Source organism: Copadichromis virginalis, linkage group LG8 (genome assembly GCF_057382275.1).
Source record: "Copadichromis virginalis isolate Kocher_CV1m ecotype Utaka linkage group LG8, C_Virginalis_male_GT1.1, whole genome shotgun sequence".
In the NCBI taxonomy this organism is placed as follows: domain Eukaryota; kingdom Metazoa; phylum Chordata; class Actinopteri; order Cichliformes; family Cichlidae; genus Copadichromis; species Copadichromis virginalis.
This window is the reverse complement of record NC_140625.1, coordinates 11,367,547-11,385,548: the sequence shown is the minus strand read 5'-3', so window position 1 is coordinate 11,385,548 and position 18,002 is coordinate 11,367,547. Positions and strand designations below refer to the sequence as shown.

General features: G+C 39.5%; 2 protein-coding genes across 3 annotated transcripts; one reads left to right on the top strand and one right to left on the bottom strand.

The window, feature by feature from the left end:
- Window positions 1-201: 201 nt before the first annotated feature.
- On the bottom strand, window positions 202-7,654 carry atpaf2 (ATP synthase mitochondrial F1 complex assembly factor 2). Of its 2 annotated transcripts, XM_085465766.1 has the most exons (9): window positions 7,326-7,654; window positions 7,148-7,209; window positions 7,011-7,055; window positions 6,743-6,891; window positions 6,406-6,503; window positions 5,559-5,639; window positions 1,727-1,839; window positions 1,372-1,487; window positions 202-1,018 (listed from the first exon to the last, which is right to left on the bottom strand). In XM_085465766.1, the coding sequence occupies exons 1-9, from the start codon at window positions 7,355-7,357 to the stop codon at window positions 881-883; spliced, it is 834 nt and encodes a 277-aa protein (XP_085321892.1). In that variant the 5' UTR covers window positions 7,358-7,654; the 3' UTR covers window positions 202-880. The 2 variants fall into 2 exon arrangements, with proteins under 2 accessions (XP_085321892.1, XP_085321891.1); XM_085465765.1 differs by having other exon boundaries at window positions 7,148-7,654.
- Window positions 7,655-7,687: 33 nt separating this feature from the next.
- On the top strand, window positions 7,688-14,443 carry LOC146702773 (glucose-induced degradation protein 4 homolog). Its single transcript, XM_085465767.1, has 6 exons — window positions 7,688-8,071; window positions 8,460-8,519; window positions 12,137-12,244; window positions 12,340-12,441; window positions 12,530-12,660; window positions 13,720-14,443. Exons 1-6 carry the CDS (start codon window positions 7,880-7,882, stop codon window positions 13,781-13,783), a joined length of 657 nt encoding a protein of 218 aa, XP_085321893.1. The 5' UTR covers window positions 7,688-7,879; the 3' UTR covers window positions 13,784-14,443.
- Window positions 14,444-18,002: the final 3,559 nt, after the last annotated feature.

Genomic DNA, 18,002 nt, shown 5'->3' with positions numbered 1-18,002 from the left:
CCATTCCTGGTATTTTTAAAAAATATATATCTATATATTTATTTTAATTTATTATGATGATGCTTATTAGTTAACTATAGAAAATATTTGTCTTTAGTTATCTTTATCACTATAAAAGTGTTATATAAAGTGCATTATCAGATAAATATGACATAAGGGAAAATGTTTTGTGAAAAAAAGAATATGAATCATATCCACAAGCATGATGTCATTCCTTGATTTATATCAACTGTAATAACAACAATTCCTGTGAAGACTGCTCTTTGCAGAGAAGCTTTACTAATAAAGGCGTTCTCTCTACATTTTCAGTTTTACACTTCACCAGCAAAGAAAAACACCGTGACATACAGAACATAGTTAATTCATTAGCAAAAAATAATTAGAATTCAGAATTTAATGAAGTTTATATTTTTCACATGTAATTGCCAGAGCCAGACAGCACACAGTGCAGTCAGTACAGACTGAATAGTGTGCAGTTAAGATGAGCATATCTGCTTTCCAGTAATGACATTGTGGCTCAAAGAAAGCAAAAAAAACAAAACAAAATCAAATGCAGAATTATTGCTCCACTGCCACAGAGACAACAAAAACCTTCACTATTCTTCTGAGGCAATGTGTCGCTGTCCAAAATGTCACGGGTGATTGAGAACCCACTGGAAACTCTGTGAAGGGTGTCACACTTGGCAGCTGCTACATGTAAACACTGCAAAAAGGAGAGCCAGCATGTTTTACTGGAGTGAGATGACTGCATAACAGATCACAACAGAGCAGCTGTCACTGCTAAACAGAACAGACAGAATATGCAGCCTTTTTGTGAATGCAGAGACATTTATACAACATAGGTGCTGGGGATGTTCTCAGTAGTTGATCCTAATCCTTTTCAGTCCTGCAGAAGTTTATGTTTGACAGTCGAACTCTCGGATGTGAGGTGAACAAAAAGGGCACCAGCAGCAGTCCGTGCCCTCAGCTCATACATGTCGTAGTCATGGGCCCACTCCACGTTTCCCCAGCGTCGAATCTGTGAAGGGGGGGGGGGGGGGAGAAAAAGAAAGAAAGAAATACGTTAATAGGATTAAATAGAGAATATGTTAAGAGTGTTGGCCAGAAGAGCATCATAAATCAAGACATTTGCAAAAAAACAAGCAAAACTTTCACGTTTTATACATTATATACTCCCAGGGTAGGTGTCATGTAAGAGCGTCAGTAAAGCTAAAACAACAAATCTTAGAAGCTTCTCGTAATGACAAATCCGGTACAAAACCAGTTTTGTCCAACTCCTCAGTTAAGCCAATACATAAACTGACTGAAAAAGGCAAAAATCCTCATGCAAGTAATATAAAAAAAAAAGCATATGACTCAGCAATTCCCTACCTGGTATTCCTCCTCCAGTCTGGAGAGCAACACCGCCTGCTCCACGCTCAGGTGCCTGTCAATCATGCCCAGTGACAATACAATAGACTTGAGCTGGGTGATCACATATTCAAGTCCTGCACAGGAACAACAACACGCATGTAAAATTTAGTCAAATCACATATCAACCAAACCATGTGATTTAAACATCACACCATCTCCACTTCAAACAGCATTACCCTTCCTCATCATCAGCTGTGCCATTACAGTTACCAAACAAGCAAAACATGTTAGATACAGGCAAATCCCATCTAAAACAAGGTCAAAAGAGTGAAAAAACAAAACAAAACAAAAAAAGCATATAGGTCTGTGTTACCTGTCAGAGACCAGAAGTTGTGAGACTTGAGATGTTGCCGTAAGGTGTCTTTGGTTGCCTCTGGAATCTCAGGGCCCAAAATACTGGCTGAGGAGCCAATAGTGACGTTATATCTGCAGCGAAGTTGTGGGGAAAATAAAAATTAGTAAAGCACTTTCAAAACGAGAACGTCGATGATGTAGGAGCTCATCAAGCTCACGCGCCATCGCATGTCATAGGTCAGTGTAATGTGTGAGAAAGTGATGCTGTTTCTGTATCACTGGTTGGTTTTATTGCACAAACTAATGAGATTTTAAAAGTCATATCCAGGGAAAATTTGTCTCATTCTGCACCAAATGTGTGTGTTTGAGCTCAAGAGTACCATGACTACATGGTCAGTAGTAACTATGGCCACAAAAAAACATGATTAAATATCAGCATGTCATAGATTTAATCATAATGCTGACTTTATGGTGTTATAAAGGTTCCAGCCACACCTTCGAGTGGAGTCAGCCAACAGGACCAACTCCCTCCCTGATCATGACCAACAAGATCATGATCAGCACCACCTAAAAAGATACAAGTGGTGCACAACTAAGCAATATTTCAAGCTATTACATCACGTGGTGTTTCATGTAGTCCTTTCTTTAATATTAAGTTAACAGCTTCGCTAAATGGTTCGAACTGGATATTGTTCAGCACATCAGGAGTGAGATTTTAGCGAAACTGTAAGCACTGTGCATGAAGGTTACACTGGAGAAATCCCAAATTGAGCATCTGAAATTTGCCAAATGGCATCCTATTAGTTCTTGTTTTCAATCATCAGGCTTGTTTTTTATAATTTATCATTTTAAAACATAACTGCAATGATTTTGTGGCCTGAGCATGCTCAGAAGACTACATTTTTGAAAAAAGAAGAAGAAGAAGAAGAAGAAATAGAAGAAGAAGAAGGGCATTTACAGATGACAAAACTCATTTTATGAACATTACAAGCAATTAAATGCTAACAAGCACTCTGGGAGGAATAGTGATTCTTGTGAACTGTGAGCAGATGACTGTACAGACGAACAGATGGAGACGTCATCATAGCATAAGCTCATCAGCACTTTGGTGAAAAAGCTAAAAAGTTGGAAAGAATGTAAAATATGAATCACTTCTCCTTAGATTTAACTGAAATATACAACAAATACAAAGTATCAAGTGTTGAACATGAGTAAAAAAATATTGTTCTTTAAAAAATAAAAAAAAATAAAAACAGCACTCATTTTCAAATTTCTACTTTTAACATGTTGTAATTTTTCTAGTGGTTAACACATTTGCCTTACATGCCACTTCAAGACCAGAAGGAGACCCTTAACATACTCCTAGTGTCACTCCCAACACCAGACAAATGGGAGTATTGTGTCATCACAGCATCCATTTAAGATCTGTGTCAAATTAACATCTGGTGTGGTGCGCCATTGGGAGATAAGAGAGCAGACGAACATGCCAACCTACCTCAGGATTTCTTCTCAGTTATATAGCATATTTAAAAGATTTACAGTATCTAAAGATATCACATTCTCACGCATAACTTTCTGCTTAGAAGAGAAGGAATACCCGCATATATGGCACAAGGCTAAAGAACAACATGAAATGGCTTAAAGTTCCCAGAAATCACAGCACTAAACACTCTGTAATCTGACCAAATGGATAATAGAAGCTCATTCAGCTTGTTATGAATGAAACACAGAAATCCCTAACAGCCTGGCTCCGTAGCAAGATTGTAAACTGGTTAAACTGGCCAGGCTACAGTCCAGACCTGTCAAGAAACATGAAACAAATCTGGCCAGTGTTCAGGTTGGTATTCAAATAAATAAATAATTACTAGAAATTGCTGTTGACTTTTTTGCATTACTTTACTTATTTACTCCCCACAGCAAGTAATTCATTTATCTATGCAGGTGATACATAGGGATGGGTACCGGTATAATGGCACCGGTTCTGACATAACGGTAGTAACCAGACCGAAAAGCAGCGCACATTTCGGTGCTTTATTTCGGTGCTTTTTTCCCCTGAGATGTCATACACTTTAGATTCTAGCCAATCATTTTACCTTTGCAAGCGTAGTAGGCGGGCCCAGGTACGTACGTTCTTTTAGAGCAGAGCTACAGATTAAAAATGACCAAGGCGAAGCGGTCAAAAGTCTGGCTGTACTTCACAGCAAAAGATGCAAACTCAGCAGCCTGCAACAAGTGCTTTAAGGTGATACAGTGATACTGTGCAAAGGAGGCAACACCTCGAATTTGATGAAACACCTGGCAACGTTAAAAGCCGAGAAATGTGCCGTATTTGATAGCTTGCTGCGAGACCTCACACCGAGCACATCTACTGCGGGTGTGGTGTCTGTTATCGGACCCGGAGTTAGCAACATCCCCCAAAAACCCGAAGAGGAGAGTCCTGGCCCCTAGCCCTGCCAGTGTAGCAGAAATGGTGATGGATGATGATGGCAGCAGCAGCCGTTCTTCTCTGCGTGAGTAGCTTAATGTTGTTTGTGTGTAATTTACGTTGAGTATGCTAACCACGTTATTACATTAATGCACGTAAGGTGAACTAGCAAATACCATTGTAGTTACATGCAGCTGTCTTCTTGTTTGATGGCAGATACTCCCTTCACCCTTTCCATTGATTAAGCACTGCTTCCAGCCAAGAGTGATGCCATATATGCCCTATAGCTGCAGAAAAGGCTAACATTGTTACCTTTTTACAAAAAAACCCAGCTGAACATGAGAGGTTTTTGGACCAATTTTGTGTTCCCCATTCTTTAAGCACCGGTTCGAGCACCGGTTCGAGCACCGTTTAAACACCGGCACCGTTTCAAAAGTACCGGTTTGGTACTGGTATCGGATAAAACCTAAACGATACCCATCCCTAGTGATACAGGTCAAGTAGTTAAACTACAGACAAGAAGTAACTACTACATTACAAACTCTAATTTCCTCCTAAATTCAGACAAAACTGAAGTGTTTTTTTTTGTTGTTTTTTTTACTTTGTCCTAGAAGCATTACATGTAACCAGATATTTACTTGAGATGGTTTTAACTTGGCCTTCGGTAACACTATGAAGAATCTTGGAGTCATTGTTGATCACAGCATGTGCTTCAGTGAGCACATTAAACAAAAATGTAGGAATGACTTCATTTATTTGTGCAATATTCCTAAAATTAGAAACATCCCAACAAATTTATTATTATTTATTATTGATACTGTACTCATTATTATCATAAGGTTGCCTTAAAAGTTCCTTGAAAAGTCATTCAGTTGCTGAATATCACAGCCAGAGTAGTGACATGACAGATGGCTGCTCCACCCTGAGCCTGGTTCTGCAGGAGGTTTTTTTCCTGTTAAACTGAGTTTTTCCTTCCCACGGTCGCCAAGGGCTTGGTCAATGGGCATGATTATTGGGGTTTCTTTCTAATATTGCAAGGTCTTTATCTTACAACAGTGTCTTATGGTAACTGTTACAAATTGAGCTATATAAATACAACTGAACTGATGTGTATCAGATACGCTGCTCATTATAAGGCTTATGTTATTGCACAACATCATCTGTGTAACATTCTGTTAATAATATTACACAAAATCTTTATATGCCTGTATTTCTACAAAAATCACTATTAAAATAAGGAGAACATACACAAGATTTTCTTTAACTATTTTGAATTAAGTATTAAGTACAGCAATGTGAACACCACAGATGAGGCCTTTTACACCTAATTATTGTTATTAGGAAAAGAAAGGATACCCCGAAAAGAACACGAATATTTTACCTTCAAATCTGCAGCATGTACAACAAGAGCTAAAGCTGTTCTTACCTTTTTTCAATCCACTGCAGCACAGGGTCCCATTCATTCCTCTGCAGCTCGACTAAACCATGGGGCTCATCTACTCTGTAACTACACAAAACATAAATCCTACAACATTAAAGTCACAATAACTCCAATCAATTGGTGGCAACTAAGCAACATAAAAAACATCAACTCAGAAAATAACCAGCTAAGTTTGTCTACAGTGTGTCAATGTCTCTTTATAGGTGTTAAAACACTGATTTTTTATTAATAAAATGAACAAATGAGTGGCTCCTATGAGGAAAATGCTTTAAAAATGTGATATTTAACAGTGTAACACAAGTAGATTTTATAAGCAGGTACAGGAGTTTATTCTGCTACTGTAACAAAATAATTTTCTTTTTAAGTCAAATTGTAGAATTTTTCATATTTGTCTTTCAACACAATGTTGGCTTTAATTGTGATTTAAGTGACGCTGTTTAAGGAAAATACCTGAATACCATCATAATTATGATCAGGAAAGCATACATATTTAAAGCTATAAAGAAACAACAATTAACTGTAGTGCAAATCAAACTGTTCTTAAAGTATCATAGCACTCTGCAAAGGGACATTTTTTTCCCAAGGTGAAAAAGGCGAATATAAGTGTTACTGGATATTAATACCATACAATAGTTCATTTCCTGTCTTATTTTGTATAAATTCAAATTTAAATAATTCTCAGATGCATACGTGGATCTCTGAATGCACATGGGCATTCACAGGATATACGGACTATGTAGATGTATATACATGCATTCGCATATGAGTTTATGTTTGAAGTTTCAGAAAATTAAACAAACCTAAAATAAATAGAAATAAACAAGTGCCATACCAGATGGTGTCAGTCTCCAGAAACTTGAGAGCAGCGGTGATCATTTGTTCTTTGCTGCGTTGGGTGGGATTGTCGAGAGCCGTGTTGCACAGGGTAGTCTGAGGAAAGAGTTTCCCAAACTTAATATTACAGTGAAATTTTTGTATAAATATCATGGCAAAGTTATTTTAAAGGTACACGTCCTGCAAGTTGTTGGAAGATCTGGGTAACATTCCTTTTATAAATATGACCTATCAAATCATAAAACTCCTCTCAAATTTTCCTTTTCTCTGAACATTATTTTATGTAACGTAGGTGCCACCAGTACTTTGCTACAACTCCATGTCAAATGCTTTACCAAGTGCATAGTGTAGAACTTGAGTGTGTCCCTTTGAGCATCCCACTCAGTTGCAACAGCGATGGCCAAGGCTTCATTTGGCACCGTGAACAGCTTCCCTCCTGGAGTTTTCAGCTTCCTTTGGTCCAGGTTTATCTCATATAAACCACCTATATAGAGATATTTTTCAAAAGATATCCAGAATGACACAATCATAAAGATGGGGCAGGAAAACCTGCTACTACAATACTACACTTGACTGGATTACTAATGACAAAACTACAGATACCTTCACTTTGAGATATGCTGACATCTTGATAAAATCTCTTCCTTTCTGGTGAACAGAAAAACGCCACATCAGGGTGAAATGACACAAATCTTCTGTAGATGACGGGAGCTTTCATTCAATGTGGTTATTGCTCTTACCTGCTGTGGCTGCGGAGTATCTCGCAACACATTCGTAGTACTGATTTCTCGGGCACACTTTACTGAGAGAAAAAGCATTCCCAACCTGACTCTGAAGTCTAACTATACACCTAAGCATAGCGGAAAGTATGTGAAGATGTGATGCTTTTAAGTAAGGCTGACTGAGAAGAAAACACACCTGCGAGATGTCTGTGTCCGAAACGTCCTCATTTAACAAGAGTTAGCACTGCACGCATAGTTTCCTATTAGCATCAAGTCTTATTTTTAATCCATTTATCAGCTGCTCAATTCTTAAGCATCTCTTGTGTTCAAAAACACGCATGTGACCTTCGGCGCTTGACAGCAGCGTAGAGGCTTCTAGTTTCTTTGGGAAATGTAGTTTAAAAAGCGCTTCTATACGTGCGCTACACATCCTTACACAACAGTTGGAAAACTACACCCAAATATTTCCACGAAACCTTCCGCATGTCGAACCAATGAGCTTCGAAGATGTTCGAAAGCCAGACTCAGTTGACCAATGAGAGCGGCGGATACTTCTCGCTAAAACACCGCGTCGAAGTCCACTTCTTTGGGAGCTTGGTTGCTGGTAAACTGAACTGTAGCGGAATTAAGTGGAATTTGAATGTTGTTGGACCTCTTCGGCTCTCTGCCACCTCCTCGTAGACGCCGACAGAGTACCTCTCCTCGACGGCAATTGCCCGTGGTCGGTGCCCGGTCAGCGAAGCGGGAGCCATGCCTGTCCCCGCTGGATACCTCAGCGACTCCACCGCCGCGGCCTTCACATCCTCGGCCTCACTTATCCCGCCGCCCCCGATAAACACGCAGCAGCCCGGTGTTGTCACTTCGCTCCTGTACAGCGGTTCCAAATTCAGAGGCCACCAGAAAAGCAAAGGAAACTCTTATGACGTGGAGGTTGTTTTGCAGGTGGGGCAGTGAAGCGGCTATTTCGTTATTCAGTCGAGATGTCAGAGGCATTTGGTCATCTGTCAAACGGGCGGCATGATGATTGACAGGTGTTAAAATCAGCCTGTCCTGTCCCGTAGCCGTGCCCACGACTGAATACAAACAAACATTTTAAATTTGTTGTCAATGTTTTAATGCAGCTGAAGTAATTTATTACTATAAATACTAATAAGGACATTCAGAATTGGTGTAAAGGCCTACACAAACATTTACCTCAGTAGAAAATTATTTGTATTTGAGGTTGCTGTTAGAAATTAAATATTTAGCATTGGCTTTGTAAAACCATAACTTGATCTGAACTGATGTCAATGTGATGTAGTTTATTGTATGTCTTGCTTTCTTTTTAAAGCATGTGACCATGGAGGATTCCTACTTATGTGGCTACCTGAAGATAAAAGGACTAACAGAGGTGAGAGAGGTGATTCCCTTCATTAAAGCATGAGCATAAATAATTTATACCATGTCTGGCCACAGCTGTCATGGAAATTGTTGTGACTATTTTTGTAGTAGCAAACATGTCTAACAGTGCCAAGAGAAAAAGGCAATAACATAAGACAACACAAAGAGTATTGGGCTTTTCAACCAAAGTATCAATCGATGTTAAAACAGTGGGAAACGTAAGTACAGCTGTTTAGCAAAAGGAGTAGAAGGGCTAACTTCTTGAAGGCTTTTTGCATTTTTTTAAAGGTTTTTCTTGCACATACTGTCCACACTTTCCATTAAACATCTACTAATTCATTTGCTGGTCACTATAAAATATACATTTCTAGTTTAATTTCAACTATTGAACCTTTTCTTTGAGTGCTCTTTGAAATAGTTGAATCAGTGACTGCACCCTCCCCTGAGGCAGATCGCACCAGTTATTGTGGCCGTGCAACTCCTTTTTGATTGGCCTGTCGAGAACACATTGTTCTAATATGCATGTCTCATCAATAAAAAAATGTTGTTAGCTTAATACTTAAAAGTAGTTTTGAGATTGTCACACAGGTTCTTGAAATCCTGTAGGTTTTAATTTGTTAACGGCTTAAAGTCAGAACACCTTAATACCTACAGAAATGAGCGGGTAGTCGGGATCGGCCACAGACAGATTCATGGCAATGGTAGAGAAGATATAAGACACCCAACATGTGTTATTCAGTAGGCTACATTTTGAGCTCACAAACAGGCAGTTTAAGTTTGTGTTGAGGCTGTGTGCACTAGGTGTCGGGAAAGGCAACGTTTATCACAGGTTGAACTCGAATGGCCACACGTAACCAGAAGAAAACAAACAGTCAAAACAAGACTGTAGTTAAGTTAAATGACTTCCTGAAAACTTATATTTAGGCTTTTAGTTCATCCTCTGCTTCTTCCTTGTCATTTTAATTCAACTTTCTTCTGATTGGTGGATGTTATACTACTAATCATGCCTTAATAGCAACGTTTAAAGATGGTGTGAATAAGATGTTATCAGCACACTGGCAAAATGGCCATAACACTATCTCTGCAGGAGGTGTGTTAAAATCTATTTCACAGAGTAAATTACAGCTAACGCAATACATGCTATAATTAGTGTCCTCGGTTATTAAGATAAGATAACTCTTTATTGTCATTGCACAGTCATACATAGTACAGTAGTACAATGAAATTGGAAAACTGTCCTACGTCGGCCTAGGGCTGCCACGATTAGTCGACTAGTCACGATTACGTCGACTATCAAAATCGTCGACGACTGATTTGATAGTCGACGTGTCGTTTGAAGCTTTGTAAGATCCTGAAAGACGCAGGAATAAGTAGCAGGATTTAAGAGTGTAATAACAGACTGAAACAGAAGATGGCAGCACTGCATGTACAAGGATGCCAACTGCCGTTAAACCCCGAAGAAGAAGCTGTGTCCCAGAATTCATAGCGCGGCCCAGCTCAGTTTCCAACAATGGTGGCAGCTAGTTGGTTTTACTCTTATTATGCTTTCTGGGTCACAAAATAAATGTTTAACATATTTTCAGGCGAGAATGTAGCTGTTATTGTTTGGCTTTTTTTTAGTATTTTATTTGTTCCTGAGTAAATCGGTTTGGCTGAGATTAAAGTTTTTACACAGCTGAATAAACGTCAAGCAGACAGCTGATTATCAGAAGTGTGAGATGCTCAAGAATTTACTCCGGTGTCCTGTTATATTTTAGATAGCAAGGAGTTTATTAAACCACAACAATCTGCAGATTTCATTAAAATTTAATAAACTATCATCTTGTCTTTATTTTTAGTTAGCACATACCTTAAACACTTAAAGCTGTAAGCTAATGATAGTTATATAAGAGCAGATGCTGCTGGTGCAATAAGCTGTATGTCCAATGGATGATGATCTGATTAGTCGACTAATCGCAAAAATAATCGGTGACTAGTCGACTATCAAAATAATCGTTTGTGGCAGCCCTAGTCGGCACTACATATAACACGACACGATATGACACATCACAACGCAACAAACAACACAACACAGTATATTAACTTAGTATAAAAAAGAAGAATAAGTGTATGTGTATTGCACACTGTTATTATTGCACATTAATTATTATTGCACCTTGTTATAAATATAAATATTATTATTGTTATTGTTTTAAACATTGTTACCTCCCCCCTAAAAAAGTCCAGGGAGGTAGCCAGTCAGGTCAGCCATTTACATTGATCAGGGCTATTGCCCTGTTGTAAAAGCTGTCCATGAGTCTATTTGTTCGGGACCTCAGCAGCCTGAACCTCCTGCCAGACGGCAGCATCTTAAACACCCGGTGTCCTGGGTGTGTGCAGTCCCGTAGGATGCTGCGTGCCCTCCTAAGACAGCGAGTGCTGTACAGGTCCTTCAGGGAGGGAAGAGAATGTCCAATGATTTTTTTTGGGCCATATTGATGATCCTCTGGAGTCCCTTTCTGTGTGCTGTGGTGCAGCTGGAGAACCACACACTGATGCAATATGTCAGCACACTTTCAATGGAGCAGCGGTAGAAGACGGTCAGCAGCTCCTTCTTCAGCTCCATTTTTCTGAGGATTCTCAGAAAGTGGAGACGCTGTTGGGCCTTCTTTAAGACCGCAGAGGTGTTAGAGCTCCATTGGAGGTCTGTGTCTATGTGCACACCCAGAAACTTGAAACTGGAGACCCTTTCCACGCACTCCCCGTTGATGCTGACAGGCTGCAGCTCGGACTTCCTCCTTCTGAAGTCAACTACCAGTTCTTTTGTCTTGGTGGTATTGAGGTCCAGGTTGTTATCTGCACACCAATCTGACAGCCTCTGAACTTCAGCTCTGTACGCCGTCTCATCTCCCCCTGAGATGAGCCCCACCACGGTGGTATCATCTGCAAACTTGATGACTGTGTTGTCTGGGTGGGAACTAACACAGTAATGTGTGTACAGAGTGTACAGTAGGGGACTCAGTACACAGCCTTATGGAGAGCCGGTGTTGAGGCTGAGGGCTGAGGAAAGATGAGGCCCCACTCTAACTCTCTGTACACGGTCTGAGAGGAAGGCTCTGATCCAGCGGCAGGTGGTGGAAGGAAGTCCAATTTCTAGCAGTTTAACTATTGGTCTGTCCGGGAGTATCGTATTGAAAGCAGAGCTAAAGTCAACAAAGAGCAGCCTGGCGTAACGGCCCTGCACTTCCAGGTGAGAGATGGTGGTGTGGAGCGTTGTAGCAATGGCATCTTCAGTTGATCTGTTAGCTCTGTATGCGAACTGGAGCGGGTCGAGTGAATTACAGAAGTAATTACTAGGTAACAGCTCACGTCTTTGTGTTCCTGCTGTACAGAGCATCCAGAACATTCCCACTGTATGAATGCAGTGGTGAACTAGCTGTGACATTGTGTTGGCTTATTACACATACCTCTTATTTGTCAGTCTCTAAATGATCACTTTCTGTAGTGTTTTAGAATTGAAGTGTCTTTTATATAATTGAACATTAAGTAGACCGATGCGTTTGTTATCATTTAATGTTACTTTCTTTTTAATTACAAAGAGTAGAAGTGACCAGACGTGTCTTCAGTTGCTTCTCGTTGTTGTTTTAGGAATATCCAACACTGACCACTTTCTTTGCTGGAGAGATCATCAGTAGGAAACGGCCATTTCTCACTCGGAAATGGGATGCAGATGAGGATGTGGATCGTAAGCACTGGGTATGGTGAAACCGCTTTTATTTGTAAATTACAAAAATTATTCTCCATCAGACTGATTTATTCTGACCTATCCTGTAAACATTTTTTGTGTCCAGGGCAAGTTCCAGGCCTTCTACCAGTATGCAAAGACATTCAACTCTGACGATTTTGACTACGAGGATCTGAAGAACTCTGACTATATTTTCATGAGGTGGAAGGTACGATTACCGAACAGTGAACTTAACTATATTCTGCAGTAGGTTGCCTCTTATATTTCTGTTGGTTTTTCTCACCTGCCTGCCTTAGGAACAGTTTTTAGTCCCTGACCACACAATTAAGGACATCAGCGGCGCTTCCTTTGCGGGATTCTACTACATCTGCTTCCAGAAATCCACAGCAACAATTGAGGGCTACTACTACCACAGGAGCTCCGAATGGTGATGCAGCACACTAAAAGTTATTGTGATTCAAGGTTGACTTGTATTAGGAGCTTTAACCAGCTGGCTCACCTCTGAAAAGTTGCTTTATCCTAGACTGGCTGAAAATCTGGTTGGGGAAAACTCATTCAGTCAGCTTCTCTCAAGTTTTCTCAATTGTGGCTCCTCAGATAATTAGCAGACAGCTCTAGTTTAAAATGTGTAATTTTATATACACAAATGTTAGGGAGTTTTTATTGTTTTACTTGCTTATGCTTCAAAAGTTATGTTACACATATTTCTGTTTTCTGTTCAGTTTTCTGTTGAAACAGGAAGCTGACCCTGTGACACTGACAAGAGACCAGTACAGAAATACATATCCGCAGAAGTTGACTTGCATTATATTATTCTTAGAAATTGACTTGCAACACACATACTTTGTGACACACACACACAGCTTACACACACAGACAGCTTTTCACCCGTGCCGCACGTTGTCAATCTTAAGTGTCTCAGTGTTGTTTACTCACCTGACTGTTTGTTAACTGTAAATCTCTGACAACAAAGCAGAACAGTCCAACCCGCAGTTTGGTCTGTTTAATTTATGTGGTTATGCTGCCTGGTTATAAGCAAACTTAGCCCCACTTTTACTCCATCTCTAGTGTTTTTGTGCATTCTGTGGTAGCAGTTTAACTGTTGCTGTTCAAAATAGTCTCCAAGCCATTTTTATCTCACGAAATTCACACCTACAGTCAATTTACAGCCACCAATTAAACTAACATCCAAGTCTTTGAGGTGTGGTTGTTGGCACCATTGCCTTAGTCTTTCTGTATGTTGTACCTATGCAAAAATGTTCATATTGCCTCATATTATACAGAATTGAAGCCAATACCAATATATTTGCGACCAGCCAGTATCAGATAGGTGATTGATATAGGTCTGGCTGTAATATTGCATTCGCAGAAGTGCAGCACTGCTCTGTAGCCTGTACCTACAAAAATGTGCCTTCTCACTCTTATGTCTGTATTTCTCACATAGTGCTGATGTATATACATGCTGACATATACAATCTCCTACCAGGTACCAGTCTTTGAACCTCACCCATGTTCCCGAGCACAGTGCCGCAATCTATGAGTTCCGGTGACCCTGGTCGGCGTTGTGGATCTTTCTTTTGTTGGACTAAGACTTAAAAGCAAAGCAGAGGTCTGCAGACGCTACTAGGGATTTGGACTTGGAGCAGTACAAACTTTTACATGTTCTCAACCAGTGGGTGGACAGACGAAGATGAGTATACAGGATATAAGGGACAAATGAATGTACGCATGGAAATGCTGGAAAGGAAGAAAGTGCAGGTGTGCTCCCTGGTTGGAGCTTGTAAAGTCAGAACCAGCAGCAAAGACTGGGTGCGGTTCATATAGTGTGCCCCTTTCTTCATTTCTTTTAATGTCTGGCTTTAAAAATGCTTGGCACAATATCTCGAGACACTTTAAGCTGAGTTGGGAATTCCCCTTCTTATTTTGCAAATCGAAACGTATCCAGCTTTCATTCACTTGGAATGAGCAGAATAAACGGGTTCGGCGACCGTCGGACAAGGATTCCTTGCAGGACTCTGTTCTTATAAACACAATCTCTAAAGAAGTAAATCACCATGTCGGTGGAGGAAAGCCAACACAGAAGGTTAGGTTTATCAGGTTTTACAATTGGAGCTTTAATAAGCTCATAAGCTAGAAAGTCAGTATTTTTAAGCTAAGCTGGTTCTTTGTTTGCCTGCCAAGAGTATATGTTGTTTTACTCTGATGGTCACTGAGCGGCACTTTTTCTTTCTTTATTTTTTAAAAATGGATACAATCTGAGAGACACAAGCTTTTCCCCTGTGTTTATAAAACCGCTTGGGAGATCATCACATAGGATTGCTGTGGATCTTATTCTTTTGAGTTATGTTTGCACAGGTTTTGTTTTTGTTACTAAAATGCTTGCAGTTAGCGTTCTACACTTACATCCCAGTACACAAGCTTCAAGGCCGCAGGTTTCACACTTTTCATTTTCTTTATTACATGAAGGCTTTAGAGCCAGTACAATCCCATAACAGTATTCAGAAGAGTATTTTTTTATCCTGCACTCTGCATCAAACGAAAAGCTTTTTACTCCCCATGTGTCGTTTTAAATTAAGACCCCCCCCCACCACCCTACATTTGTCTCCTCAACTATGCAACACTTTCAAGATAGCACTCCCCAAAAGTAAGGCCCTGATATGTGAGAGGGAAAATTTGATTCTATCCTTAGAGTATATGAAAAAGAACTATCTTAATTAAAAGGAAATATTTTTGTTATAAATATATGTGACAACACTCTCCTGCCTAATCATGTTCCCCTTCTATTTGATGGTGCCATCTTTTTAAAGCTTATTAGAGTTGTATTATAACAAAACGTGTTTGTTTGAGACTAACATTGGATTTGATTGGTGGTGTGACTATAAAGAGTGGAATATGGATTTAAAAAAAACAATTTCAAAACACCCTTTGTTCTGTCTTATGTGTTTGACCTCTTTACAATAAGTTGTGGTACGTGTTCATTTCAAACTCTGATGAAAGGTGTGATAAACTGGAAGATCATCTTGCCCTCTGGTGCCCTCTAGTGTCGCTAAACACTTGTTGCAGCCTTCCTGAGGATTTATCGACCCTGACTTTGTTTTGAAGCATTGTGCAAAGGTCTTGACGCACTTGCAAAGGTCTTTTAAAGGTTTTTTTTGGGACGTTTGCTGCTTGGCTGCAAAAACAACCATTTTTAAGAGAAGGTTGTTTTTGTTCGTTTAGCCACTGGCCTATGAATCATAAGCACAAAGAAGGCACTTAAGTCAAGGGATCAACCAGTGTTGTGTCGAACACAGTTAATTTAACAGTTGACAACTTTAAATCTTTAAACACTTTGTTACTGGCAGTCTGTTAAAAAAACACATTTTGGTCACATTTCTTTAGTTGAATCGATATAAATATGTGAATTTAAAACACAGTTTGGCAGAGAGGAAACCGTATTTTTGCACCAACAAAAGGATTCACAAAAAGCTACAAACTTCTCAGCATGGTGTAAATTGTGTCTGTGAGAAATCTGACTAAGCTGGGCAAGTAGAGGACAAAATAAGAAGTTGCAGGACTAAAAAAGATCTGCAGATGATGAAAAGTATCTGAATGTCATGTCTGTAAGTAACAGGAAAAAACAATCCAGCAAAGACCTGACGCAGGATCTGAGAGATCCATTTGATCCTTTGTTTCATCTACCGAAACCTCATCAGAAATGGTCTCAGTGGAAGAAGCCTCAATGAAAGGAAAGCAGGTAGGAAAAACGGAGGAATGATAGATTTTTGCGTGACAATGATCCCAAACTTTTCCACAGTATAATCATGTTTGGATAGAAAAACACACAATAGAACAAACACTGTGGGTTGTGGATGGGCCTCCTCAGAGTCTGTACTTCAACATTTGTGAAACGGTGTGAGATCATCTGGATGAAGAACACAAAGCCTGGAGAACTGTTCCTCAAGATTAGTAAAGAAAGTACCAGAAAACCTGTCTCAGTGAGTTCACACCATGTTGTTCCTTGTATGTTTGCAAATGTTTGAATGCATTTCTGTATTCATTTCTTATTTTCCCAGCAAAGAAACCAGCTTTCAGCCGACTGAGACACAAACACACATCCTTTATTGAAAAAGAAAGTATTGTTTGAAAAGTAAGAAAGAGACGCTCTACTCGCCTAAGGAGAATCAAGCAGCTGCTTTAATTACATATATTTGTTAGCTAACATTTACCCACCTTTCATTATTATTATTGTTTGTTTTTCTTGTCTGCTGGCCTGAATTCTTGCAATGTAGCAATCCAGTTAGTACACAGAGGAAAGCCTTACGGATGGTTAAGAAATGGGGAAACTGAGTAGTTGTGTTAAGCTCAGGCTGGACTGCATTTTCCAGTTTATCCTCTCTTTAGTTTAGAGGCCGCAGCATCCCAGAATAAACAAAATCATTTTCACTACGTGACTGCAGTGAGAAGCAGGTGTTCATTGGAATAAACTAGAAATGGTGAAAGATAGCTAACCTATCAGCACTTTGTAGTGTTATCCCCCAACACCATGTTTTAGGTTCCCCTAAGAGTAAATAAAATAATGAGTAGTATCATCAATCTAAAAGATTTGCTTTCGCTACAGTTGTTGTTACAGGTAATGTAGTGCACCTGATTTAAACATATTCTTCAGCATTGCATCCTTCAAAGAATAGATGAGAAAAATACGAACACTTGTCAAACTGTCAACAGAAGCAAAAATATGAAAAAAGATAAGTGTTATTACAACAGTCAAATATTTATAATACAAATGACCACCACCATCAGAGGCACTCAAGCCCCAAAAATGGATAAACTAACATGTTAATGCAACTGACAATACAGATGAAGCCATTTTTGTGGTGTTTTGAGCACAGATTCAAAGGATTGTTGTACTGTGATGCTTCCTCTATCAACACACGAGCACAAACAAAGCTTCCTCAGAGACCCTTCCCTGTATTCACCGCCTTACCACCAGCTCGACTCCTCTCCCATCCTGTTAATTACAGCTACCACTGGATGGTGCTAAAAGCCATGCAAAAGAAATGCTGAATACGATCACTGTTACATGTCAATAGGCAAAAAGCAATAAAAAAAAAATGCATTATTACCTTTTAATTATTGCCCTTGGATACTTACAGACTACTGCCAAACAACACACTGCTTTGAACTTTCAGTTTTTCAGAATAATGTAGACAATGTTACATTTTTTGGCAATGTTCCAATTCTTGTCATCCGGAAGCTAGGACCTTTTTTGTTTTCATAACCTCAGGTGATCCAGTTTTTTTGCTTCTTCTTCCACGGCATGACATTCGTTACATCCCATCTGTGATTTATTATGCAGCCGGTACAGATATTGCTGCTCCTTCGTCTTAAGCATCACCAGCAATGGACAAAGCTGTAGATCAGCCAAAGACAATGAATATCTTGTTGTAAGAAAACATTTCCTAATACCAATGACACCGTTTTGCAGTTAGCCACTACAATGGAAACCACTGTTAATTACGTAACAAGGTCAAAAAAACAGATTATTAAAATTTCCATAACCAGTGCCAAATAAAAGGACCTATTTGAAGTTTGGTAGCTTGATTTTGCTGTTTGCGCATTTATTACAGTCACTGTAAGACGCGATACCTGCTAATTCTTCTTTAGATTCATTAATAAAAAGTTCCAGGTCTTTAGTGGATTCCCCCCCCCTCCCTTTTTAAGGACATTCGGACACTGTTTTCTGCTGTAGATAGTTTAGATAGCTTTTTAGTCATGCTACATCCCAGT

Bases quoted from the DNA above. Each gene is read 5' to 3' on its own strand.
- atpaf2 (XM_085465765.1), bottom strand. From the start codon at position 7,265: ATGCTTAGGTGTATAGTTAGACTTCAGAGTCAGGTTGGGAATGCTTTT. The intron at 6,892-7,010 runs GTATCTGTAGTT...ATCTCTATATAG, and splicing joins CAGCATATCTCAAAGTGAAG to GTGGTTTATATGAGATAAAC. The intron at 1,019-1,371 runs GTAGGGAATTGC...CCCCCTTCACAG, and splicing joins GACTGGAGGAGGAATACCAG to ATTCGACGCTGGGGAAACGT.
- LOC146702773 (XM_085465767.1), top strand. From the start codon at position 7,880: ATGCCTGTCCCCGCTGGATACCTCAGCGACTCCACCGCCGCGGCCTTC. The intron at 12,245-12,339 runs GTATGGTGAAAC...TTTTGTGTCCAG, and splicing joins ATGTGGATCGTAAGCACTGG to GGCAAGTTCCAGGCCTTCTA. The intron at 12,442-12,529 runs GTACGATTACCG...TGCCTGCCTTAG, and splicing joins ATATTTTCATGAGGTGGAAG to GAACAGTTTTTAGTCCCTGA.